General features: G+C 46.8%; 2 protein-coding genes and 1 pseudogene across 2 annotated transcripts; 1 reads left to right on the top strand and 2 right to left on the bottom strand.

Moving 5' to 3' along the window:
- Nucleotides 1-3,312: 3,312 nt before the first annotated feature.
- LOC109761786 (acetyl-CoA carboxylase 1-like) lies at nt 3,313-10,944 on the bottom strand. The gene is given in 4 exon segments (XM_040391175.3): nt 3,313-7,210; nt 7,212-9,740; nt 9,850-10,056; nt 10,146-10,944. Coding segments are annotated over 4 exon segments (6,747 nt in total). The 5' UTR covers nt 10,440-10,944; the 3' UTR covers nt 3,313-3,493.
- Nucleotides 10,945-17,214: 6,270 nt separating this feature from the next.
- LOC109761785 (F-box/LRR-repeat protein 14-like) lies at nt 17,215-18,676 on the top strand (annotated as a pseudogene).
- Nucleotides 18,677-22,193: 3,517 nt separating this feature from the next.
- Nucleotides 22,194-25,941, bottom strand: LOC109761784 (BTB/POZ domain-containing protein POB1). Its single transcript, XM_020320602.4, has 5 exons — nt 25,618-25,941; nt 24,402-24,469; nt 24,263-24,326; nt 23,597-23,876; nt 22,194-23,480 (listed from the first exon to the last, which is right to left on the bottom strand). Exons 1-5 carry the CDS (start codon nt 25,814-25,816, stop codon nt 22,646-22,648), a joined length of 1,446 nt encoding a protein of 481 aa, XP_020176191.2. The 5' UTR covers nt 25,817-25,941; the 3' UTR covers nt 22,194-22,645.
- Nucleotides 25,942-26,203: the final 262 nt, after the last annotated feature.

Genomic DNA, 26,203 nt, shown 5'->3' with positions numbered 1-26,203 from the left:
CCGATAGCCATCCATGAAACCACGCAAGAGCAGGTGGCCCCGCACCTGCCCGGAATCCGGGTCCGCAATAAGGCTCTTCAGCTTGCATCTTCGACACGGACATCTTATCTCCGTCTCGTTCTTTTCAAGCATCTCGGCCTTCACGGAGCTCAAAAACCTATTCACGATGCCTTCGGTCATCGTGCGAACCATGGTCGCCTGCGGGGTAGAGCAAAACGATATTTTAGAACCAAGAAAAAATTTGGCATGACTTTCCCTAAACATAGGACCAAAAAGAATGCATAGTGCCAAAATTCTCGCCGAAACGGAAATAAATCAACATTCCGGCAAAATATTGGCAACTATCGCATTTCAAATACCGGTACCTGCAAACACAAACATATATGCAACACCACAAACATACATAGATCTAGCTAGGCCATAAAAAGTGTATGTGCACGGTGTTGGAGGGAGAACAACATAAAGGTAGCTTCCCCCTTACTTACCTATCAAAAAAAGGTAATTTAACCACTTAATTTGGATGAATTTATGGTGCAAATGAGGTGAGGAGGAGGAGGCAGTCGAGACAAGCTTGGAGGAGGAGGTGGAGAGAATGAAGCGGGGAAAGTGAGTGGGTAGGTGTGGCTGTCCGAAATATCTAGCTGGTCCTAGGTTACTAATGGCGCACCACTTACAAATGCGCCATTAGTAACCCTGGTTACTAATGGCGCACCTGCTGGTGGTGCGCCATTAGTAGTTTTGCAAAAAAAAAAATATAGTAGTGGCGCACTATGAGGCTGGTGCGCCATTACTAGTTAGAACTAATAATGGCGCACTGTGCCCTGGTGCGCCATTAGTATGTTTGGAAAAAAAAATTGTTACAAGTGGCGCACCGTGTGTCTGGTCACACTAATGGCGCACCAGCACATGATGCGCCACTGCTATATAGTAGTGGCGTACCACATGTCTGGTGCGCCATTAGTGGCCATTTCATCTATAGCCCTTTTTCTAGTAGTGTCCCCCCTACATCCAAAGCTAGACAAGATTAAACCTGCCGGCAACGGTCTCAGTGCACTGCGGTTGCTGCTTCCTTCTCCACCAAATCGATTGACCAAAATTATAAGTTCAGGCCACTGGTGTCCAGCAAAACTGTTTGATAATAGTATTTTTCTTCCTTCTGATTGCATCTGGAAATATAACAATCGGCAGATTTGATGGACAAACTGCTTAAAGGCGAATATCATATAGTTACGAACAAATATAGCGAACGATACTGATGAGTACATTACTTTTCTTAGCAAACATTTGACTTTGTTCTTCAATGAGAAAACAAGAACTGTTGTACTCATCAGTTCTCAAATGTCACCCTTGTGTTGGGAAGAGGAAATAGTCGTCCAGTGTGTCACCTGCAGATGTATGATAAACCAAGTCATGCCATCCATCCAAGGTGTCATTGCCAGCGCTGGGAACATGGTTATGGAGACTGAAAACAAGACAGTCACCAAACAATCTGTTCATCCTTCCATATACACAATGAGGGAATAGCTAGGGGCCAGTTGACTGAATTTGTTTTTTTGGGTCAGTCGATTTGTTCCCAGCCGTTATCTCCCTCAACCTCCTAAAAAAACTGTTCATCATCTTCCTCCCCACATCTCGATATGAACCGCCCACAACCGATGGCCAAACCGCCAGCCTCCATCACCCCTGGCCGGCAGCGCTCCCGCAACCGTCTCATCCCCCGCCCTCCCACCACCGCCATGCTTGCCGCCGCCCACGATCATCCCCCTAACCGGCAAAACACCTAAATTTTCCGGCGAACCTGCACCCCCAAGCACCCTTAAGATAGACAAGGAGGCTCTTGGTTCTCCCTGGCCCCTAAGATAGACGAGGAGGCTGCTTCTTCCCCCTGCACCCAAAGATAGACAAGATTAAACCTGCCGGCAGCAGTCTCAGTGCACTGCGGTTGCTGCTTCCTTCTCCAGCAAATTGACTGACCCAAATTCTAACTTCAGGCGACTGGCATCCAGCAAAACTGTTTGACAATACTCCCTCCGTTCCTAAATATTTGTCTTTTTAGAGATTTCAACAAGTGACTACATACGATGCAAAATGAGTGAATCAACACTCTAAAATATGTCTATATACATCCGTATGTGGTAGTCAGTTTGAAATCTTTAAAAAGACAAATATTTAGAAACGGAGGGAGTAGTATTTTTCTTCCTTCTGATTGCATCTGGAAATATAACAATCGGCAGATTTGATGTATGGACAAACATATAATCTGTTAAATACTTCTTTCTCACTAAATTTGAGACTTTTAGTTCAGTACGGTGAGCAAAGCTTTCAGTGTCAGATAACTGTTGCAGTTACACTTACACCACATCAGCTCAGACACAAAACTTATGGTTATGGATCCCACGTTGCCCCAAAAGATAAAAACCACAATAACAGCTAGCGCGTGATCCGGGCCAGGCTGGGGCCTACAGTTTTGTATACCAAGTTCGTAACTCCGACCGCTCCAGCACCGTTTTATCTAGCTCTCAGACGCAGCACGCCGTCGATGAACTATACTTCAGCCGCCATAGACCTGGAGCATGGGTGATCTAGGCAGAGCATTGCAGATTCTGAGGTCAAAGGCAAACTCGTGAGCAAGTGATAGCAATGCCTCATGCAAGAAATTTATCAGAAGCCATCAAGATGTCGAGCAGAAGAGTACTAGTTGTCAACTTTCCCTAAAAGCGCCATAAAGGCGTATTCATCTGTTCCTCGTCAGAGGGCGGGGAGCTCCCGCATTGCATTAAGAAGAGAGTTGGTCCGATTAATAAGGGAAACCGGACCCAAAAACCATACACGTGGTTAATTAAGGGAAACCGGCCAAGACCACACACACCGGACTAGCACTCAAGGGACATCGCCCGAGCCAGATACAAGGGTGCCTAGGCCCAAGACCATCGACAATACAACATACCCAACCAAGTCAACCTCTGCAACCTCGAGAACGCGCCTACAAAACTGAGATCTGATAAATGAGATCAAACATTGACCTCCACCAAGGCACGAATTGCCTGGACCGTAGTCGGCGTAAGCGGTTTCTTATACATCTGTAGATAAGGCTTCATCTTCTCTTGTACATCCTCCTCGGTGTTCATCTGTTCCAAGTAGGATGAAAACAAGAAGATATAGGGACTAACAAAACAGTTCAACAAAGATCTAAATAGTATCACTTGGTGTGTAATGGTTATTACCGTAGAGTTTCGGTATTGAGAAAATATAAACATGCAGAAGAGTGGACAAAATGTCCATTTGGTAGGTAAAAGAGTGGCGAAAAAATCAGAAGCATAAATATCATCTTTAACATAAATAATCATTCTTATTGACTCTGGCTGGCTGTGTAATGTACATTGGCATGAGACAGGCCAAACAATTTACTACAAGGTTAAAACGGCTCACTACATACATAGGCCTAATTTCTACTCCACCCGCCAAAGACGAGCAGGTCTGTTTATATTTGCCATCAACCAAGAAGCTGCCTGAGGCCGTCGATGACCTGCTCCCTCTTTGAAGGATTCATTTGGCCAAGCAGGAGCGAGAGACCGTTGGGCAAAGCCTTCACATCTGAGCTTTCAGCAAGTTGTGACAACAGCCTGGATACTCGTGCAGCTTTCAACTCCTCGAGATACTTGTCATAGTTGCTACAGTCGTCTTTCCAGGCGAAGAAAGCTTCGTCGTCGTTCCAGTTATCGCCATCTCCCTGTCCTTGAGAAGCCATATGCCATTCCTTGATACGCTCGAGTGCTAATCCGTGAGTAGGCATCATCTGCTCACCGGCGGCTTCTCTAACTTGTTTGGCAAGTGAATCCTCGGCAACCCTCCTTCGCAACCTCCTGAAGAAGAAGGCCCGAGACTCCTCCCAGTCCACCACCTTACTGATCACACCTTTGGCAATCATTCTGGAAGTGGTGTCATGCAGTTCAGCAAACCAGGTAGCAACCTGAGTGTATATAGGCATCAGCTGCTTCGTCCGAGCGGCCATCATACTCCTGATCCTGATGGACTCCGTTTCTGACGTGCCTGTCTTAATTTCTTGGAGGAGCCTAGCATTGAGTCTGGCCAACTGAGGATCAAGCCTTAGCATGCTCTCTTCGACTTCATTTGGCTTAAATTTGATCTCAATTAGTGCCTTTGGCTCAAGGACATTACCTTTTGCACTCCTCTCGGCATACATCTCAATGTGCTCAGGATTGACCTTGCTGTCCACCACAACCCATGCGCCTCCACGCAGCTCTCCAGCCTTTGGTATATACACAAAAGCAGGCTGCTTATATGTCCTCAGATTCTCGACAATCATGGAACCGGCCTGAAGGATTCCTTCAAACAGATCCCTTTGGCCACCAGAAAAGCCTCTCCAGTTAGCAAGTATGAACAACGGGAGCTCTTCATGGTTGAAATCCAGCAGTGCCTGGGCTGTTTTCGCGGCCGAATCTGGGAACCACACCTGTCCTGCTTGAGGGACTACACGCTCTGCAGAATCAAGCTGACCAGGATCAGCGGGGGTCACTTGCATCATTGTCTCAGTTTCCACAGCTATGACACCGACTGGAATCCCGCCCAGCTTTGCCCTTCCGGTAATAACAGTTTTCGCCCATCCACCTAATGTTTCCACAAAGCTTTCTCTGTCAAACATACCACCCAACCACTTGCCTCCTTGAGTGTCCTCCTGAAGGCCACAGATGGCTGCACGGGCATCACATGAATTCTGTGGGAAATATGTTACAGGTCTCTCAGGTGGATCAAGAGGTTTCAGAATAGGAAGAGGACCGCCAACATACGGAGGCACGTAGCTGAGCCATTTCAAGATAGCAGAAACACCTTCAAGATCATCTGACACTGTGAGATGGGCAACTCCATTTGCAGCCATGATTTTGGGCCCACCCAGTTGCAATTGAGAGCTATAAACCTCCCGCCCCAGGAGCTTGTTTAGCGGAGAAAACCCAGTTAAAATAATTGGTTGATCAAGGCGCTGTATACACCGCATCCCTATCCGAGCAAGATAAGCCCCAATGCCAACAGCTTTCCCAGTCACAAATGTCAGAGTAAACGTCTCTCTGTATGCCTTAGAGTAGGCACTGGCAATGGCACCACTTCCATGTAGATTCTCACAACCGAGTCCGTCCTCTTTCCCAACAATGGTATCAACAACCCATCTGGTTTCTCCACTTTCCAGCTTTAGCTCATGGGCTATAACCGAAGATCTTAGACGTGAATAATCTTGATCCATGAGGTAAATATAGTGAAAACCACGTTCAGGGATCTCATCATCAGACCATCCGACATGGAAGCATGCCTTTATTTCGTCTGCTACACCGAGCCTAGCACCAGAAGTTGCTGCCAAGTAGATTAGAGGAATTTTCCTCTCACAAGCAAGATTGGTAACAGCATCGAAGAATGCATCTTCTCTAGGACCAAAAGAACCAGCTTTAAATGTCACGTCATTTGCAACAACTATAATCTCCCGGCCGTCTGGAAATTCTGGTGTGGAGAGCTTCATCTTCCAAGCAACAGTTCCAATATCATTCATACCTGGAGGACGCTCAACAGGAACCAAAGGAGTACCCCATGATCCAGTTGAATCAGCAAACATAAGCTCTGTCACTTGAGCATACCGCTGATTGTGCCCGTTAGCTTCTGCAACATGTGAAATACCAGATTTCCAGGACTCCTTCAATGCTTTTTCAAATACCAATGGGAAATCATAGCAGTATGTAGTTTCATTTTTCCTAGCGGTGTTCAGTTTCTGGTCAAGAGCATCCAAAGGTTTGTATGGCTCATGTAATGGAATGCCATGCAAAGGACCAGCTGCGGGTGTGGCGGAGCGGTAGAAAAGCTTACTATTGGAGTCCTCCACTTCTCGGTAAATATCAACAGTGCAGGAATGCCCAGTGACAATGGTAACAACAACTCTCCAAGCACCACTAGCTTGCCCATCACAATCTAACCATAGCTTCACTTCCCACTGGCACACGGAAAGGCGATGCATCCTGACACCAACATGTTCATGTATATTCGTAGCCATATGCTTCAAAAGTGTGCATGCTGTCTCCTCATCTTGGCCAACTTCATCCGTCCGCCTTGAAACTGGAATTAGATCAAACAACCGCTGCTCTCTCAGTATGCACATATACATATGGGAGTGGCCTGACCTCACAGCCTCATTGTGAGCATGTAACTCTACTTCCTCCAGCGCTGCCATCAATGATCTGAGTATGCTGTTAGATATTAATGATGATGAGGCTTGAGCACGGCATACCTCATTGTCAATATTTCCAAACGAAAAACCATTGGTCACACTTGGCTGTCTGACTATGGTACGAAGAAACATCCTTTGGTCATTTGATCTCGGATCTCTACTGTTATTTACTAGTGTGTAGATATGCCACTGGCGATCACGCGATGGCGTGTATTTCGCGTCACTGTAACCTTCTAAATGCACTTTGTCCAATTCAAGAAATGTGGACAAAGGAGGTTCCACATGACGGAGCATCGGGTCCTCCTCATAATATAGCTTGTCAAATGACCATTTGAAGGAGTGGCGCATTGGCGGACGCCCTTCATCTCTTTGGATAATGCAGCTGACAACCCTAACACCAGCACCATTGAGATGCGATGTTATAGTCTCCTTCAGAATCTTGGAAAGTTTGTTAATCCTTTCTTGAGCTTGATCCTCATCACCACTGTCTTGAAGAGTGCTCATCTGATTGCTGATACCAACCAAAGCAATATGCAGAATATTGCCATGGTTAGAATTTATAGGATTACCATCTGAGACACTTCCAGCACCTGCTCTGTAATGTGAAGTCTCCTTTAATGCAGCTTCAATCGCAGTTGACAGACACTGAAGAGACTTGATTACAACCATTACACCCCATCGCCTGCCCCTGGGATCCTTTACATGTTGCTTTAGAAGTGTCGCAGACTGCCCAATATGCTCTTCGGAGAATTCCCATAATGCAATCAGGCCAGACCTGTGCCATTGTATCCGGACACTACCCCTTACAAGGTAATGCTCGTACAATCTCCGTATGTATGTCTCCACTACTCTCCGCTGAAGAGTAGGATCACTGTGATCAAACAAAGCCACAAGGGCGTCTTCAACTGCAAGTGGGGCACACACTAGATCTTCCATCCTTTCATTGATGGCCATCTTCCTCCTAGGTGTTGAAAGTTGAAACCCGCTCTCCTTCCTCAGTAAACATCTCCAGCTCTGAAAGGCTTCTTGCTATGCTTGTGCGGAGTTCACTCAATTTAGTTTGCTCAAGAAGTTGACTTGCTTTAAGTGCCAGCCCAGAGTATGCTGTATGGTTCAGAGCAGAAAAGCGCATCAACTGGTCCCTGTAAGCAGATGGATTTGGATAGACCAATCCGTCCATAAGCTGTAGTATCAACTCATTTTTATTTTTCACACCCTGATGGGAGAACACAATATAGACAACCTTCTCAAGGTCTTTTGCATGTTGAAGTCGTAGACGTTCTATCACATCAGACTGAATGTCATCACTGAACAGTTCTTCAACAGATAAATACTCCTCAAAGAGAGACTTGACAACAACGCAAGCATGGCTTTCTCTTCCACCCTCATATGACTTGACCAGGCTCATAAGTGGCTCTATAGGCCTCTCACTGGTAATCCTATCTTTCTCAGAACAGTGTGCAAGATTTGCCTCAATGACTTCCCTTATCAACTTGGCAGGGAAATCCTGGCCATTCCGGAAGTCAGCATTCAACTCATACTCCTTGTACACACCATCCAACTCATTCCTAAGATCTTTTGGGAGTCGTGTTGCCAAAACGGACATGAGTTCTTGCCACCGAAGAAAAGGGAGCTCCGGGCTGTCTAGGCAGTTTAGCAAATCTTGTACAACATGGCTGATATTATGTTCATAACCTGCAAGGATCATGTGGGCAGAATTCATACTTGCAGCAAACTTTTGGTGAACTTTGCCCGAAGTAGCAGCAGAAGGTCCAAGTTTTGGGAAGGTGCCATGAAATGGTTCAGCTTTCCTCACAGAAGATGGGTCGTCAAGATCCAACCTTGCTATCAGGTCACTCGCCTGCATGGCCTGACCCTCAGGCATGACAAAGTGAATAACGCCAGAGGCCGGTAGTAACAGTGGCATGCACATCTTCATGACCTCCACTTCAGCATATGGTGTATCAGCAACCACATGAGAACCATCGGCGACCAAAAACCGAAGAAGTTTGCACGGTGTATCAGCCAACAGCTTGGAAGGATCATGTTCTTTCTGTAATAAGCATGTTCTACCATTGATTAGAAGGCGCGTACCAGCCCCCTCTGTCTCTGCGTAAATTACATGACTGTTTCCATCCAACTGCATTAAGAGCCCGCCATCACGCAATGAATGCATCTCTGCTTCAATCTCTGATTCATTGATTCTTAATTTGTAGCTACCAGGTCCACCTCTTACTGTCTTAACTGTATATTTGATCCCTTCTATATTTAGTGTTACAGTCAAATTGACAAGAGAGATGTGCCTTGGTGGTATTTGACCTTTACTGAGATAACCGACATAATCGGTCACAACACTCGAGCTCCTGCTTGATGCTTCATATAGAGCTCCAGCAACAACTGAAAGGTACCATGGTGGCCTCTCTGCTCTGACACGCATAGCTATTCTGCTGTCTAGCCAACCAGTGTGGATCTTATTTTCACGGTATTCTGCAGCATTCAAGAGGTCCACCGTGTAATCAACATTGGTGCGTATGTCTCCACGAATCTGGATCTCTTTTAACCCAAGTACCATATTGGCTATTGCCAACGACCTGGATTCCCCAAAAGCAAAAACATGACCAAACTGAGAATCAGAAAACTCATGAATTGCTCCGCCAGACTTAACCGAGAAATAGGCCCAAACATTGGGTTTACTTTTAAAGTTTAGCTCCTCCACTCTTCCACCAGTAGGCTTAAACCCATCATCTGGATCCTCGCTAGTAACTCGAACTGCTACACAGTGACCCGTTGGCCTTACAGACTGTGCTTTGTCCAAGTCAAATTTAGCCGCAACAGCTGATATTTCCTTCCAGCTGTGATAGCCACCTCCATGTTCCACTCCATAAAAGCGTCTGATCTCTGGAATGTTGTAGAGGGGTATGCCCATTCCTACCACAACTTGAGATGCAGGTAGGTTTACTCCAGCAATCCATTCGGTCACAGGGTGTTCTACCTGCAATCTTGGATTAAGCTCCAGGAAGTAGTATTCACCTGTCTCCATGCTGTACAGATATTCCACGGTGGCAGCACCCTGATATTGCACACATTTAGCGAGCCGCCTTGCTGCCTGCTCAAGCTCTCTAACTTTTTCCGGAGGAGCAACTGTGATTGGTCCCTCTTCAATAATCTTTTGGTGCCTTCTCTGAACACTACAGTCCCGACTGTGCAGCGCTGCTACGTTGCCGTGCTTGTCACAGAGCAACTGAACCTCTAGATGCCGGCTCTGAGAAGCCAACTTCATAACAAATATAGGCGATCCAGGGACTTCTCCTTGCACCTGCTTAAACAAGGCTCTCACCTCATCGTCATTGTGCACCTTCCTTATTCCTTTACCACCACCGCCCCATGATGCCTTGATCATTGCAGGATACCCCACCACTTGACAACTAGCCACTGCTTCCTCTGTGGTTGAAACACAAGCCTTCTTATAGATCTCCTCAGGTATCGAGTGGCAGGTTTCTTGAGGAACTTTCACCTAGAGCACGACATTTGGTGTTAGTTTTAAGCAACATATATGTATAAACACTGATGGAGAAAACAAAACACTATATATCAAAGAAATAGGAGAAGGCACGCATACATACATGTGACCCACTCCATGGAAGAGTTGGAACTCCTGCTGCCTGTGCGATAAGAGAGGAACCGATCTTATCACCTAGTGCAGCCATGGCGGCCGATGGCGGCCCAAGAAAGATGATCCCCTTTTCCTTGAGCGCATCTGGAAGCTCTGGGTCCTCAGAAGCATGACCCCAGCCAGGCCAAACTGCGGAAATCCGGGTCCTCTCTGCTATCTGTGTCATGACAGATGAATTAGCAACAAGCACAATGAACATGGATGGTATAAAAGCAGGAGAATGAATGATGGATGAACCGCGCTAACCTCGACAATGAGCTGCACATTTGCATAGTTGTTGTTATTGGTTCCACCGGGGACCTCGAGGAACTGGTCGGCGATCCGCACGTGCTCCGCGTTGGCCCGGAGGTCCTCCGGGGTCGCCATGGCCACCAGGAGGACGGCCTTGTCGGTGCCAAAGGTCTCGGAGGCCCAGGCGCGGATGCTGCGCATGAACTTGACGGCGGCCATCCCATTGTTGGCGACCAGCACGCTGCGGATCGGCGTGTCGCCCCCGAGGGCCTTGCAGAATTCGGTGATCTGGTCGGACTTCACCATCATTGCCCCCTCTGACCAACCTTCAGCGCCACTCACCACCACCAATCAGGGCGACGACGGCGCAAGTTCTCCGACGAACACGGCACACGACGGTAATCTCGCGACCGCACCCGAAATCCGGCGAATTCGAAACCGGTTTGGTAATCTGGTGGTGGCTGCTGCTTATCTATATGTATTGCGGGGAATTGGAGGGGTGGCGGAGTCGAACACGATTTGGAAGGAGGGAGGGAAGCCCACACGGAGACGGACGGAGAGGAGCAGCCGGTTGGTCACGGGAAGGGGGTCCTGCTCCGAAGAGAGGAGAGGTGGACGACGGGACCGACTCGACCGCGGAAGTGGTGGGCGGAGGTGGTGGGGGTGTGGTCAGGTGGGTGCGCACCGGAGGCGTTCGACGGAATGCCTGCGGGCCGCGCGCACTGGAAGGGAAGGGGGAGGAAGATCGAAGATGGCGCCGGCGGCGGCGGGGCAGGCCTTGAATGGCTGGCGGCGCTACGCTGCCGTCCGCCGCGGAGCAGAGCGAAGAGGGGAGGGGGGGAGGGCAGCGGCACGCGCATACATGGACTGGGGAGAGAGGCGGCGGGTTGGAGACGAGACCACACCGCGACGACGGCTAGTCAGCTCTATTTTAAACCCTGAGAATGTAGAGCACGACGCAAATAAACCCCGACGTTAAATCCCTGAAATCCATACTCTGACCTCCCTGATCCCGGTCGTTTTTGACCTTTAGGTTGTATCCAAACAGGGGGATTTTTACCTGGGCAGAGAACGGACGGGATCAAGGTGAGTCATCTACATGCAGGTGGGTCTCATGGTCGCCTGGATTGCTCTGCATGCTCCCGCACCGAACGCATGCCCTCTGTGTGTGTGTCACTATCGTCTAACCTTTGGACCTGCTGTCGGCGACCTCGAGCACGCATGCGGGAGCAACTTCAACCGGCGACAATGCGCCTCCGCCATAGTGCGAGGCCAACCATCAAGCTGGTGCCAAAGCCTCCGGCCGTCGCCGCTCGAGAAGAGGAAGCTCGGACACCGCTTGGCGTCCGATGGCGCGTCAACGACAGTGCAGCTCCTTACCGAGGCTCGTCACAGCCTACGGGTGCCCCAGGCGGCACTCTTGGCTCGTGCGCCGGTGACGACCATGGCCGTCTAGATCCGTCTTGAAGACACTGCGCAAGCGCACCTCAGCGGGGACGGGGCTGCAGAAGCGGCAGCAGCGACCCCGACCATCTCGTCGACGTCGTTGTTCCGTCATGGCACGACAATGTCTGCAGATGGAAGCCTGCAGCGTCCATCTCCACGGGGTTGCTTCTGGTCCATGGCACGCAGCCACCATGTTCGGTCCAGCACATCGCAGCACCCTCATAGCCAATCGCTGGTGCGCTCGCGCCCGAGGCCGGCGTCCTCCGTCCTGCATGCCTTCTCGAACTCCGTCGCCGCGGCCAAGCTGTTCGACGAAATGCCTACTGGCTGCTGTGTCGGACAAGACGCACGTACAAGCTACCTTCAAACCTACGGAGCTGATTGATTCTGGCCGGATACGTATGCAACACACAGGAACATGTACGTTCGATTTGATTGCAACAAGAGCTAGTTTCACGTGGAGCAATTGCTCCTCCGACATGCCGCCCTCCAGCTCACCTTCTGTCGCCACCCGGTGTGAGCAGCAGCGCACTCCAAGCCGAACGGCGGCGGCCAGCGGGGCCAACGACGAACAGCGGAGAACCTGCGCGTGGTGTCGGCTCAGAGGAGCGCAGAGAGGCGGTGGCGGCGTAGAGTAGCTGGATCAGCGGTGTCGGCAGGATTCAAGGGCATGCACAGCCCCGTCTTACGTGTCTGTCTTTAATTTGTAATCCCACCATCCCACTGTGCCACGTCAGCAAATCCAGTTCTTAACAGGTGTAAGGGTGATTACAACCGGGATCGAAGAGTTCAAGGTATAGACTTCAGGGATTTAGACGTCGGGGTTCATTTGCGTCACGCTCTACGTCTTTGGGGTTTAAAACAGACTTCACTCGCTCCCCTGTGACTGACTTGACTGTGAGGCCCCTCTGCTAGAGATCTCACGAGCGGGCTGGAGTGTTTTTTTTTTTGCAACTATGAACCCTCAAGAGGGTTTACATTACTCTTTACATTTCATTCATCTGCATCCCAAACATTGTGCATCAATCAGCTTTCCAAACGGACAAGAGATTGATTCCAAAACCTTTTTGGCATTACATATTGAAGCTTTGCTGCATAAGAGAAAATATATCTAGAAGATGATCTTTGCATACAAGTTTTTTTAGCGAGAGAGTGGGTTGAGAAAATCCCTCAAATAGTTTTAAGTTTCAACGGTGGAACGGTGGTTGCATTTAAAAATGCCAAGTTTCAGCGATGTATTTTAAGCGATATTTTCTCTCGGTCGTAGACACAAAACAATTGATTTTCATCGGTCACTCTCGTACTAAGTTCAACATTGAAACTTAACATATGTTTTTATAAGTCGTCAAAATATATTCAAAATGGATCTTATTTGAAAGTGTTGGTCACAAGAAACACGAATATGAAAACATAACTTAACGTGAAATTTTTGTTTAAAAGATATAGGACTTTGAAAATCGAAAACCAAAATAAAAAGGCGGCACCAAGGGCTGAGTGCCCCGCACTTACGATGCCGCAAATCCTCGTCCAGTGGGTTATGATATTCATAATTCTAGGGATGTGCTTTATCTTGCAAGAAGTAAGATCAAAAGTGGAGTTGAGATATTCTGCACGGACAGGTCTGATCCTCCAATGTACATGTCTCCATGAGATTTATTGCTTCAGGCTCTTCTACTTATGTCCTGCAATCAGAGAAAAAGGCAATGGATCAATAGTTCAATATATTTCTTACTTTTAGAAGAAGAAAAACTGTGCGGGTCTAGAAGGCCGAGAATAGCGCGCGTCGGCCCGCAGCCATCCCGGGGCTGGCCCATGTATGTGAGCTCGCTATAGGCCCGCCCCACACCTTCCTCCTCCGCTGGAAAAGAGGCGAAATGTGATGCGTGCGAGACTAGCTAGGGCTTATCAAGAGAATCGGCACCGGTGCAAGCACAAACGTTTGGCAGGACAACTGGCTGCCGAGAGACTATAAGTTGAGGCCCATCTGCGCCCGATCAACAAACCCGCCGATGGTGGTTTCGGACCTTATCAATCCTGTCACCCGATCATGGAATAAGCAAGCCCTAACAGGAGGACTTCTGGGCTTGGCATTACGATAAGCGAGGTATCTTTTCGGTAAGGTCAGCTTACAGGATGATTTGTGCTATCAAAACACAAAGAGAAGATTGGCTAGAACACCGGCCGGGCCATTCTAACATTATTGCTGACAAAAACTCATGGACCCAGCTGTGGAAGGTGAAGGTTCCCTCAAAAATCCGAGTTTTTGTGTGGCGTTTGGCGCATACTTCAATCCCAACCGGCTTGGTTAGACATGAAAGGCATATGGCAGATTCTCCATCTTGCTCTATTTGTGGAGCAGAGGAGGACACTTGGCGCCATTCGCTACTAAGGCCCTGTTTGGTTCATAAGTCCTAGGACTTTTTTTAGTCCCAACTTATAAGTCCCAAGTCCCTACTGTTTGGTTTCTGAGACTTAACATGGGCTAAAAGACCATATTACAACTATAAGTCCCTATAAGACTCTCCTTGAGAGTCTTATTTTATAAGTCCCAAATGCCCACTTTAAGTCCCTATAAGTCCCTCCTGTTTGGTTTAAATGGGACTTATAGGGACTTTTTTAAGTCCCTAAACCAATAAGTCCCTGAAAACAAACACCCTCTAAGTTTCCGCATGGCAAGATGTGTTTGGGCTTTGGAGGACGATGAGCTGGTCGAGCATGTGATATCAAACCAAAACGAAGATGCCAGGCTTTGGCTGTTTTGGCTTTTTGAGACAACAAAGCAACAAGACCTAGCTCGAATTTTAGACCATGTGGGCAATTTTGTGGGCCAGGAGAAAGGCTATCCATGAGAATGAATTTCAGAGCCCGCTTTCCACTATGAGCTTCATAAAGAGATTTTTGGAGTTGCTAGACATAGCTAACTCGCACAGACCCAGGGCAAATGAAGCATGAGTGAATCGGCCGAGAGCAAAAGTGTGGTTACCGCCCCCGGGCGAGGCTGCAAAATTTAACTGTGATGGGGGCCTGTCAACGTTAGGAGACAAAGGAGCAGCGGGAGTTGTATGCCGTGACAAATTTGGCAAATTTTTAGGTGCTTCACCGATGGTTTTTGACGGCCTCACCGACCCGGCAAGTCTGGAGGCACAAGCATGCAGCGAAGCACTAGCTCTAGCCCGGGATTTGAATCTGCAGGAGCTCGCCATCGCTTCAGATTGTGCAGAAGTGATTTCTAACATCAAATCTGCAGGTTCTCCATCTTATGCTCCTATTCTTAGAGAGATTCAAACTAGTAGCAATAATCTTTCTTTTGTTGATTTCCGTTTCGAGAGTAGAGACAATAATTTTGAGGCCCACTGCAGCTGTGTCTCTCGCGGTGGGCCCCCATGTGTGGCTAGGGGTTTTGCCAGAGATTGCTTGTATTCTGGATGTCGTGAACTTTTAATAAAATCCCTAGTTACCTTCAAAAAAAGGCTAGGGTGTTCACTCTCCTCCAAACCGAACCAAAGAAGCTAGCAGCGGCACTCTCCTCCGCCATCTCCGGGCTCGAGCGGCCGGGGCCATTGTCGTTTCTATCTCCTCCGAGGCCGGTCGTGGTCAAGGAAGGTACCGCCGTTCTCCGCTTCTCCTCTCCCGAGAGACCCCTCCCTCCCTATTCCTTGCGTTGGTTCCTCGATTCCACATGTACACGTTTTCTTTTCTTTTCTGATTCGCTTTCTTGATTGATAGGGGAAGGACGTCGATAACTGCCACACGTGTGGTGTATCGGGTGGTTGTGCCGCACGCCCTGTGTGGCACGGAGACGACCCCGCCCGCACAACCGCGTCCGAGCGCGCGCAGCCACAGACCGCATTTCCGGTGCAGCGCGATCGCCCCGCACGAGCACGTACGGGCGAGCGAGCACGTGGCCCGCACGACTCGTCTCGGCCGTCGCCCCTCCTCGCCTGCGAGCCGCACGCCCCGTGTGTCACACGCCCCGCGTGTCAGTAACCACGCGCCCCGTCGCGATTGCATGGTCCGGACCCTCTTCAGTTGCCATGTTGCCATGCTGCTGAACTACAGTTGCCATGTTGCTGAACTACAGTTGCCATGTCGGACAACTACAGTTGCCATGGTTGCTCAACTGCAGTTGTCAAAGTGCCAGAGGCCATTTTTGGGCAACTACAGTTGTTGCCATGTATGGTCTGGTCTACTACAGTTACCATGATTTGAAAAACTTTACGAATTGCCACCTACTAACACTAGACAGTTGCCATGTAGCACTAAAAAACATGGCAAAAAACATGTTTCGGGTAAAGAGAGAGTTGCCGTCTGCTTACAAGCACGCTAGAGGCAGTTGCCATGTATCCTGCAAAAACACATGGCAACTGATAGCTTTTGGTGTGTGGGAGAGGAGACGTGCATGTGGGCGATGGTGGTATCTTTAGGAGTTGCCACCTACTAACACTAGACAGTTGCCATGTAGCGCTACAAACAGACGTGGTAACAATAACATGTTCGGGTGAAAGAGAGTTGCCATTTGTTTACAATCACAAATAGGGCGCAGTTGCCATGTACCCCTCAAAAGACATGGCAAATGACAGTTTGGGTGTGGGAGAGTGGGAGAATGGCAGTCGTGGGAGATGGGGAACAGAAGTGGTGCGTGGCGTGCGGGCGCGACATCAGTTTCATCGCACGCCCCGACTGGCGAACCGTTGACCGCGGAGAGAAAACGGCGTGCGGGCGAACTCTCTCACACGCCACACACACGAGTTGTCCTACGTGACACACAAATTCAGTCTTTTCATACCAAGATTCGTGCAAAAAGCGCTGGACGGCGATGGAGGCGTGTGGGCGAGTTGGCTAACGCCCACACGTGTGGGCGTTAGTGTTTTCGTAGGGGAAACCAATCTCATGTTTTAAACCGGTAGTATAATCCATAAACTTAGTTATTAATGTTCTAGATCCATTCTCCTAGGTACTAAAGTAAGCTTATGGAATATTAACCGGTAGTAAGCTTACTTTTTGCCTGGTGTTGCAGCAAATACTAGTCGTAGTAGTATTTCTAGTTGAACAGATATTAGTTTGGCGTTATATATCTACTAATGACTGCTCCATGTGGACTCATCGGCTGCGGCAAAACGATTGATTTTCCCTACTTTCTTTATTAATTGCCCAAGCAAGAGCTACAAGTACGTACACTACTAATTTGCATATATGCTCTGCTTTTCGTGTTCAGATTCAGCAATTAGTACTAGTAATTCTTCTTGTGGAATTGCTTGCGTCAATTCTAGCTCGGTTCTTTGATCTACTCCTAGCTAGTTCATTATTCAGGCTCTGTTACTTAATTATGGTGGTAGCTACTTTAATTTAATGATGATGATGTGGCCCTCCTGTAGCGTCGTTTTTTCTTTCTGAAAATCTAGACACAGATAAGGTGCAAGCTACATACATTAATAAATCTCCATGCGTATGAAATTTTGGCCCGATACAGAAAATGCTCAAAGTTCATCAGTAGTATATTATTCGTAATGTGAGTGTGTGTCGCCGGTGTATCTCCATTTATCTTCACATGCATTATTTATTCTGATATATATCATAAGTTTGAGTCCAGCTCTTCGGTTGTTTTCTGAACCTTGATATATATTACCTTATTGCTACAGCTGAATTTGTTCAATGGAGGACCTACCGGACGCTCTGGTGACAGAGATTCTCAAGAGGATCACCAGGACAAGTGATCTCAATTCTCTTTCCCTTGTGTCAAAGCAGCTCTACAAGATAGAGGGGGGTCAAAGGGCTGCTATCCGTGTTGGTTCCGGTCTTTGCACCGCTACAAAAGCACTGACATTGTTTTGCGCCCGGTTCCCAAATCTGCGGAAGGTGGAAGTCGATTACTCTGGTTGGATACCTGGACATGGAAAGCAGCTGGACAACAAAGGCCTTTCTGTGTTTTCATCTCACTCTTCCTCGCTGATTGACCTCACCTTAAGCTTCTGCTCATGCATCGATGACTCTGGGCTTGCTTGTTTAGCTTATTGCAAGACATTGGTGTCTCTCAGGCTCAACTCCGCACCACAAGTAACGTCAGTTGGGCTTTTCTCGGTTGCAGTTGGTTGCACAAGTCTATCTGCTCTCCACCTTATTGATTGCGAGAAAATCGACAGTGTGGAGTGGCTGGAATACCTTGGTAGAGATGGATCGTTGGAAGAGCTTGTAGTGAAGAACTGCCAAGGAATCAATCATCATGACTTCCTAAAGTTTGGTTCTGGATGGATGAAGCTCCAGAAGTTTGAGTTTGAAAGGAAAAGAGAAAGGTATGATTGTCTTCCAGGTGATGTGGTCTATGACTCCTCGTACGATGCTCACAACATGGATCTATATGATTTCTGTTGTGAGAGTTTGAAGGATTTAAGGTTGGCGCATATTAAAACTTGGCCAGAAGTAGGACTTCGTGTTCTCCTAGGGAAGTGTAAAGCATTGGAGAAGCTTTGCCTTGAGTATGTTCATGCCCTAAATGACAATGACATTATTGCATTGTCTCGTAGCTGCAGCAACCTTAAAAGCATCTTACTTAGGCTCAACCTGCAGCGCTACTCTAGTGATGTCAGCTATTGTGAAACCAGGACGTCATTTACTGATAACAGCCTTTACGCTCTTGCCCTCAATTGTCGTATGCTTCAGATGGTAGACCTCAGCTTTACAGGATGTTCCCCTGACTGGCCATCAGAAATAGGATTCACACAGCAGGGTTTTCTGGTGCTCATTCAGTCCTGCCCGATTCGTGTTCTCGTGCTCAACAACGCCAACTTCTTTGATGACGAGGGGATGAAGGCCCTCTCATCCTCACCACATCTGGAGACACTCGAGCTTATATTGTGTCATGCGGTAACTGATGCTGGGATGCGCTTCATTGCGCACACCCCATGCTTGAGAAATCTCACACTTGGGGTGTGTCATTACATTACTGATGTTGGAGTGGCTGAACTTGGGCGTGCACATAAGTTGTCATTGAGTATTGTGGTGAGGTCTCTCCGCAAGCTGCGCAGGGTGTTGCCAAGTCAGTTCACTACTCCAAGGACTCTTCAGATGCCCTTATGAAGAGAATTGGTCTGGGCATCTATTGATGAAGTGGTCTCCAAAATTTTCAGTATGAGTTTGCTGCTGAAGCCATTAAGTTGTTCAGTGTGCATCATTGGCCTTCTACCTTTACTGCTATGGTTTTTCTGTATGACAGTCTAATGATGATCTTTGGACGGCATCTGGTGAATGAAACTTTAATAGCAGGCACCACTCGTGTAGTGTGATTCTTGTTGCGTCATTTCTACTCTATATATAGCCGTTTTGTAATCCGCACAAATCGGCCCCAAGATTCCCTGTTTTTGCCTGTTTTGTAGTGTTGTTTCTCTAAGAAATGCCGTGAACCCTTTTTAGTACGCAGGGGATTTTGAAGACATATATATCTGCCTGCTATTTTTGTGTGGGAATTTTGGTATGGATCAGTGTGGTAATGGTCAATGTTTCACACGGACCTGTAGTACAAAGGCGGCATGCTTGTTTTGTTGGAATTGATTCTATTTGGGGATGTCTTTTCATTGCTTCTCAAAATATACAAGTTACGAGTAGTTACTAGCACCATTTGGGTTTTTAGATTCCAAGATTACAAATGCGGTGTAGTCATCTCATGGAACCTGATGTACAACCGGAACTTGAACCACTGAAGGCATATAACATAGCTGTTCGCTAATTACAGGCTTGATATTAAATGGGGCTTGCGTTTCTGTTTACCTAGCAAAAGTATGATGAGTGTATGAAAACTCAGAATTGAGTACACACCATTTGAGAAGATCATATCTTAAAATTGGAGAAGCCAGCACCGAACTTTGGTTGCGATTGTCGTGTACTAAGTTCAAATCTGGATGAAAAACTGAACTCTAAGAAGTATTGGTTGTGAGTGTTGCATACTAAGTTCAAATCTGGATGAAAAACTGAACTCTTAAAAACTATTACTCCCTCTGTTCCAAAATATATGTAGAACGTTTTTTTTTGAGGGAATATATGTAGAACGTTTTTTTAGGGAATATATGTAGAACGTTTTGGTAGGCTAAAGGTAATAACAATATTTAACCTCGTCCTCGCAAAAAAAAGATATTTAACCTCAGATAAGAGAGCATACTCCTATATTTCTCCCTTTTTTATAGAACCCTTTTTTTTTCTTTCAGTTGTTCTTTACTATTATCTCGAGTCACTGTGGCACGGTCACAACTTAAATTATTTCCATGGCAGCGGGAGATGAGAAAGAGCAACTAGGCACATAAAAGGAATATTAGTCTCAGGCCAATACTCTGTTCAGCCCTTGGCAACACATGCATGTCGAGTACTCATCTGTTTCTGTTCAAAGAGAGTAGGCGATGCGAGCGAGACTATAGTTTTAGCGCGGGACTCGGTTGATTGATCAACGCCTTCAAGATCGATTGCATGGGACTAGGGTGTTGAAGGTATTGCATTCTCCTTGGTTCCACCAAGAAAACAACCCAAACCCTCTGTTCGACGGACCCTATTGGTTGTTTGTCGATTCACAATGCATATGTTTGTTAGTTTAGTTTCTTTTTGCTTACGCCTTCTTTTTTATTTAGACAAGAGGCATACGCCCAAGAGAGGATTTTTGCCTCCCGGTCCTGGGATCATGGCACCTGGTAAGACCAAATTATTATTTTTAGAATCACAAAAATAGTGAAACAAATCAGGCATGTAGATGTCAATTGATTCACCATTACAAAATGTTTCAGAAAATATCATCTCGGTCTGAATTCTATACGCAAAAAGCAACACGATACATATCCATTTTGTAGTGATTACCACCAGTCAGTCGATCGAACCCCATTATATATATGGTTGGGCATGTTTTTCAAGCATGAATCGATCTGGCCACAATAACAGAGAGGGTACAGTCTCTTCTCCACTTTCTCAGTAATCCACTAGTCAATTGCCACTAGCTTTTTATTTGAAATTCGGATACCAATGTAGTTATTTCATAGGGAAAGCACCAACTTCACAATTAAAAAGATTTGCAACTCTCTGCCCTTCTCCCTCATGGGCGCCCTATAAAACCTCAATTTTCTGACATAGCCTCAAGGCAATAGAGCAGGAGCCTTACAGTGACTATGTGTTCTAACTTCTAAGTCATTTTCTTTCCTGTATTATCCGCATATTCGAGGTGTGTTAGTCTATCTTCCACAAGGTGAGGAACCATACCCACCTATGACCCTCCATCTTGGCTGCAGTCAACATTTCACCCACAACATCTCCTATTAGATTGAACAATAGAGGTGAAAGCGGATGCCCCTGCGCAAACCCATGTATGTTCTGAAATATGTTCCTTGCTCTCCATTCAAATTAACACAAATCCTACCAGTATGTACCACTTGCTGGACCGATCCATTGGGGAGGAAAGTGTTTCCTATGAAGCACAAGCACTTTAGTTAAGAAACTCCATTGTACCTTGTGTCAGTGTCGTATGCCTTTTTCAAAGTCCAACTTCAGTATAATCCATGCCTTCCTTTTTTATGCAATTCATTCATATATGACCTGATAGTAGGCGATCTCGGGTGGAAACAGAATAATAGTAGTACATAGGATCTAGCAATTGTTGTGGAGAGACCAGAAACGTCTGATATGGTTAGCGCACGACCGCACGTGTTACGCTGTGCCTTCGTATAGAATTGGATGCCGCGTTGATGGAAAAAATCAAATCAGATCAGCATAAAATGCAGAGCCAGTGCAATATTAACCAAATCAAATTAGATCAAAACGGATCAGCGTAAAATGCAGAGCCAATGCAATATTAATCTAATCAAATCAGTTCAAATAGGATCAGCGTAAAATGCAGAGCCAATGCAATATTAATCAAATCAGATCAAATTGGATCAACGTAAAATGCAGAGCCAATGCAGTATTAATCTAATCAAATCAGATCAAATCGGAACAGTGTAAAATGCAGAACCAATGCAATGCTGGTGAAATCAACTCGGAGCCGAGGTCTATACTGGTGCTGCACGGAAGAAGTAGACTACCGACTCCAACATCGGCTAACTAAAGGAAAATAGCATAGGAATTTACATTCAAACCGGTGAGAATGAAGAAGGAACAGGTATCTTAGTCTCTGCAGCTAGCAAAAGTGTCGAATCTCCACTACAGGCGGCAGCTACAACTCTACAGGTTGCCACAAAATTGCTTCGTGCATCGCTAGCAGCCAAATTACTTTCCTAGTGGACAATCTCACAGTGGTGTCCGCGTCAAGGAATCTTCTTCAAGACCCTGGGCATTGGCAAATTAGAAGCCAGCTTGCAATTATTATTTTTGCTGCAACAGCCAACATTCAAGCTCACAATTGTGCAGCTTCTTCCTACAGAGATGATAATCTTCTGAGCCAAAAAATGGCTTGTTATAGTAGTGTACAGCATACAGGAACAGGAGATCACTGTGCTAGGCTTGCAAAACTAGGCAACTTATGTGTTAAGGATCGCCAAATCCTGTTTGTAACTTATATTTGATATATGATATGAACACAGGGCGCCCCCCCCCCCCCCCCTCCCCCCCCTCAAGTATCTCCATGCTGATAGAGGAAAAGAAGAATTGCCAGAATTTCTTCTCAATGGAAAAGCTTTATTTCCATGTTAATACAGACAAGCACAGAGTACCTCTAAGCAAAGAACCAAAATTAGAGCGCATATATACATATTTCTATTGATAGGAAGCGCTAGTTAAACCTCATCCTTCAAAACCAACAGAAACAGGAAACAGACTACGAAAACGCTCCCAGCTACTGCTACCCTACAACTGTCGGTGTCAGGGACAGAGGAGCAAAACGCACCAGACAACGGAAGGTACCAACAAGCAATATCCTGGGTGTGACAAGAACAGGGCCATCAAGAAGCAACACATCTGGAAGGCAGTGGCCAATGCATAAACAATCTGCGCCATGATCTTCTCGCCCTCTTTTTGGCGGGACCTCCCAGATCATCCCGGCGCGCAGGATCAGGCGAGGATCACAAGCAAGCCATAACAAACACCTAACTTTGCTGAGTAAGAAGATATCACGTTTGCAGTTCCGTCTGCTCCACCACCGTCAGATCAACTCTCAGGTGCAGCACGCCGTCGATGAAGATGCTATCGTCAGCCATGAAGGTCTGCCATGGAACCCAAAAGAGATACCTCGATCCAACTGGAAACTTGTCACTAAATGTGTGTCTACCATTTAACTTGCTTACAAACTGCCGCGATGGCCTTGTCCTTGCGGCAAACTCATAATCCACCGTCACACACGTTGAGCCCTTCAGCTCCAAATCGATATATAACAAGAGGCCAAAACTGTAAGACTCCCCCTGATCGGCCTTGCAACATCTTGCCCCAAGAATGAAGCCCTGACCTGCGACATGGAACGGGTGTGAGAATATCTTTCCTGACGGGAAGAGTTGGGAGCATTCCTCATGCTTCAAATCCATGTAAGCTATAACCTGCGGGCAGGGTTGATCAAACGCAACCACTTTCAGATGTCTGTACTTGTAATCTCGCTCTGCAAATTGCTGACAGGAGGGTGCACATGCTGCAAGAGCACCTGGTTTGTGTGCTGGATAAGCTTTGCACAGAAGCACCCCATTGATACACTTAGTCACTTGCTCATGGTCTATGTCGTTAGCAGTGCATGCTAAGATCTCCTGAAGTGTCTTATAGGTCATATGGCTGAAGCGCAGGAGTGGAAGTAAATGAGAATTCAAGATCTCACGTCTTTCCTCCAAATCAGGGTATCGAACACGGGCCCAATTGAGCAAGAGCAAGAATAAGTAATCTTCACATTCCACATGTATGTCAGTACTTGAAAGTATGGCTTTGATCCCAGCAAGAGAAATGTTTGTCACTTCCTTCCGGAGACTGAAATAAGAGAAACCAAGCCTTGGGTGAATTTCATACATGATCTCTGATGATAACATATACAGTTATCCTAAGAAGGAAATAAAAGGTGGTTCCATCCAATGGGGATCACTCACTTATTGTAATCCTTGTATTTATTGACAAGGAAATCCTTGGCTGCACTTATCAAAAGTTGAACTTCAGCTGCCATTGACATGGTGCATGGGTGATCTAGGCACAGCAGTGCAGATTCTGTGGTCCAAGGCAAACTTGTGAGCAACTGACAGCAATGCCTCATGCAAGAAACGACTTCAAATTTGTCCGCAGCCATCAAGATGTCAAGCAGAAGAGAGGGCTCAGCTGTGGTGAGTTTTCCACTGTATATAAAGTTTAAAAGCTCCATAAGGGCATTTTCATCTGTTCCAAGTAGAATGGAAACAAAAAGACACAAGGATTAAGGAAACACTTTAACAAAGAACTAAACAACAACAAAATGAATGTGTTTTCACGTGTAAATGGTTATTTATGTGTGACTATTGACTGACGGCATTGAGAAGAGCTGTCCGTACATAAGACTTAAGACAAGATATCCACTTGGTAGGTAAAATCAAAGAGGGAAAATAGACTAGCTATTTCATCATTGAAGGGAGTAACTCAGAAATATAAATCCCTTCTTTGTTATGTATTTAATCATGTTCTTGTTTAAGAAATAATATAGAAATGGTAACACGGCCACAAGGCCCACAATAGCAAATTAGAATACATTATAAGAGGAATTTTTTACATTTGAGTCGTCACATTACCTGAATCAGCAATCCTAAGTGTTGGATGTGTCTGATCAGATTCTTTCATGCCATTCGAGAAAAGCTAAGAAGCACGAAACTTATTAGAAAGCATTAACTGACTATAAAAAAATGTATTCAACAAGGCTATAAGAATTACCTTGAGAAAGAAAGGACTCCTCACAGCAAGAATCGCTGAGTTGATATGAATCGTCTTTACTCGTAAAACTGGTAAAAAATACTAGGATCAGAGAAATAAAGGAGAAACATGAGAAGGAAGTATGAGGTACAGAGTAGAACAACTAGACAAGTCATCTGCTGTAAAAAACACTTGGAGCACATTGTGCAGATTCATTTAATTAGTCTTCAGCAACATGGCAAAATATTGAAGGGAAACGTTTAGAACTGGTCGACCGGCTGAAACTCCGCCGGTCATGTCCACACTGGCGATGGGCCCAACGCACCACCGCTTAACTCTCCTTTATCCTGTCACAGAAGTGCCCATGGCCATTCATTCCAGCGCTACTCTTTCCTTATCACCTCGCGCCTCTTTCCTTGTGGCTCCCAAATAACTTTCTCGTGGGCGATGACCGCCGGCGATCCCGGGCCAACCTGCCCACCGTCTATCCCGCGTCAATGTCCCCCGCAAATGAGCTACTTCGGGACGTACCCACCACCGCGCGCGGCAAGGGGGGAGGTCATGGCCTGCAGCGTCGATGAGGTGCGGTGCTGGAGACCTACCGGGGGATTCGCTCAACCGGCGAGGATGGTGGCCACCATGGTTTTTTTTGCTGCATCAGTTTTTTGCTGGAACCTTCTTTCAATTTTGCTACAAATTGAGAGAATTGTGGTGCCGTCACCGCCATGATGTTTATTAATACTTACAATAACCCTAATGTTTCAACACACACACACACACACACACAAGAAGAGGTGAACTAAGAAAGAAAATGGCAGATTAGTGCTTTGAACATTTAACATGTATCATGGTTATTCAGACAGCGGATTTCTAGAGTTGCAAGGAGCGCCTCCCTCCACGCATCCTCTCCAATCGTATGAAGGTTCATATTTGCTAACTTCGTATGGAAAAATATGTTAACTACTTCGATTGTGAATAAAGCTTTGCACCATATCTCTCAGGCTCAAAACTTATGAATCTCCTGTCGAAACAAAATTAGCCCAACCATTACTACACCAGCCGCAGATTCCCCCACAATGCAGCATCCGAATTGCGCCAAACATCATGTACTCTCTCCGATCCATATTAATTGACGCTGATTTTGTACAAAGTTAGTAGGGAGTAATTAATTTACAACAGTATCATGCGATTGCCGACCGGCGGCCGGGGGAGGGGGAGGGGGTGGCTCTGTACGCACCTTTCTCCTTGCAGTGGCGCGCCGAGTCAGGGAGGAATCGTCCGGCGAAGTCTTCGCCGGCGACGACCTCTATCCGCAGCAACCTGTCGGAGAAGTTCTGCGAGTTGAACGCGAACTCGAAGCTGGGCCCCTCGCCGCCGCGCGAGAACTCCAGGTCCTTCTCCGCCCCCTCCGTCGTCGACCCTTCGGTGCCGGCCATGTGCTCCGGCGACTTTGGAAGAGGGAGAAGGCGCGGGACGGCGGAAGCGGGGACGGTAAACCCTAGCTGCGGAGGCTTCTCCGGGGAGGCGGCCGGCGGCCGGGTATTTTATTTTTTTAGATTACGGCCGGTTCATTCCGAATGCCCACGAGCTTTTTCTATTTTGGAGTAAACCAAAGAATTTCCCAAGAGAACCCTCGAAAGTGGATAATTACAAGCACACATTCTTCTGTCTCTGTCACAAGGACAAATAAAAAAGGTTAATCAGATAGACGCCACTGCAATTCTCGCGTATTCGGGAAATGCCATTAGAATTTCCTCATATTTCTCCATATGTCATTATGGATTTAGGGTATCTCCAACGCTCACCCATAAATATGCTTCCGC

This window comes from Aegilops tauschii, chromosome 5 (genome assembly GCF_002575655.3).
Source record: "Aegilops tauschii subsp. strangulata cultivar AL8/78 chromosome 5, Aet v6.0, whole genome shotgun sequence".
NCBI classification, from domain to species: Eukaryota; Viridiplantae; Streptophyta; class Magnoliopsida; order Poales; family Poaceae; genus Aegilops; species Aegilops tauschii.
This window is presented reverse-complemented; position numbering and strand designations above follow the sequence as displayed.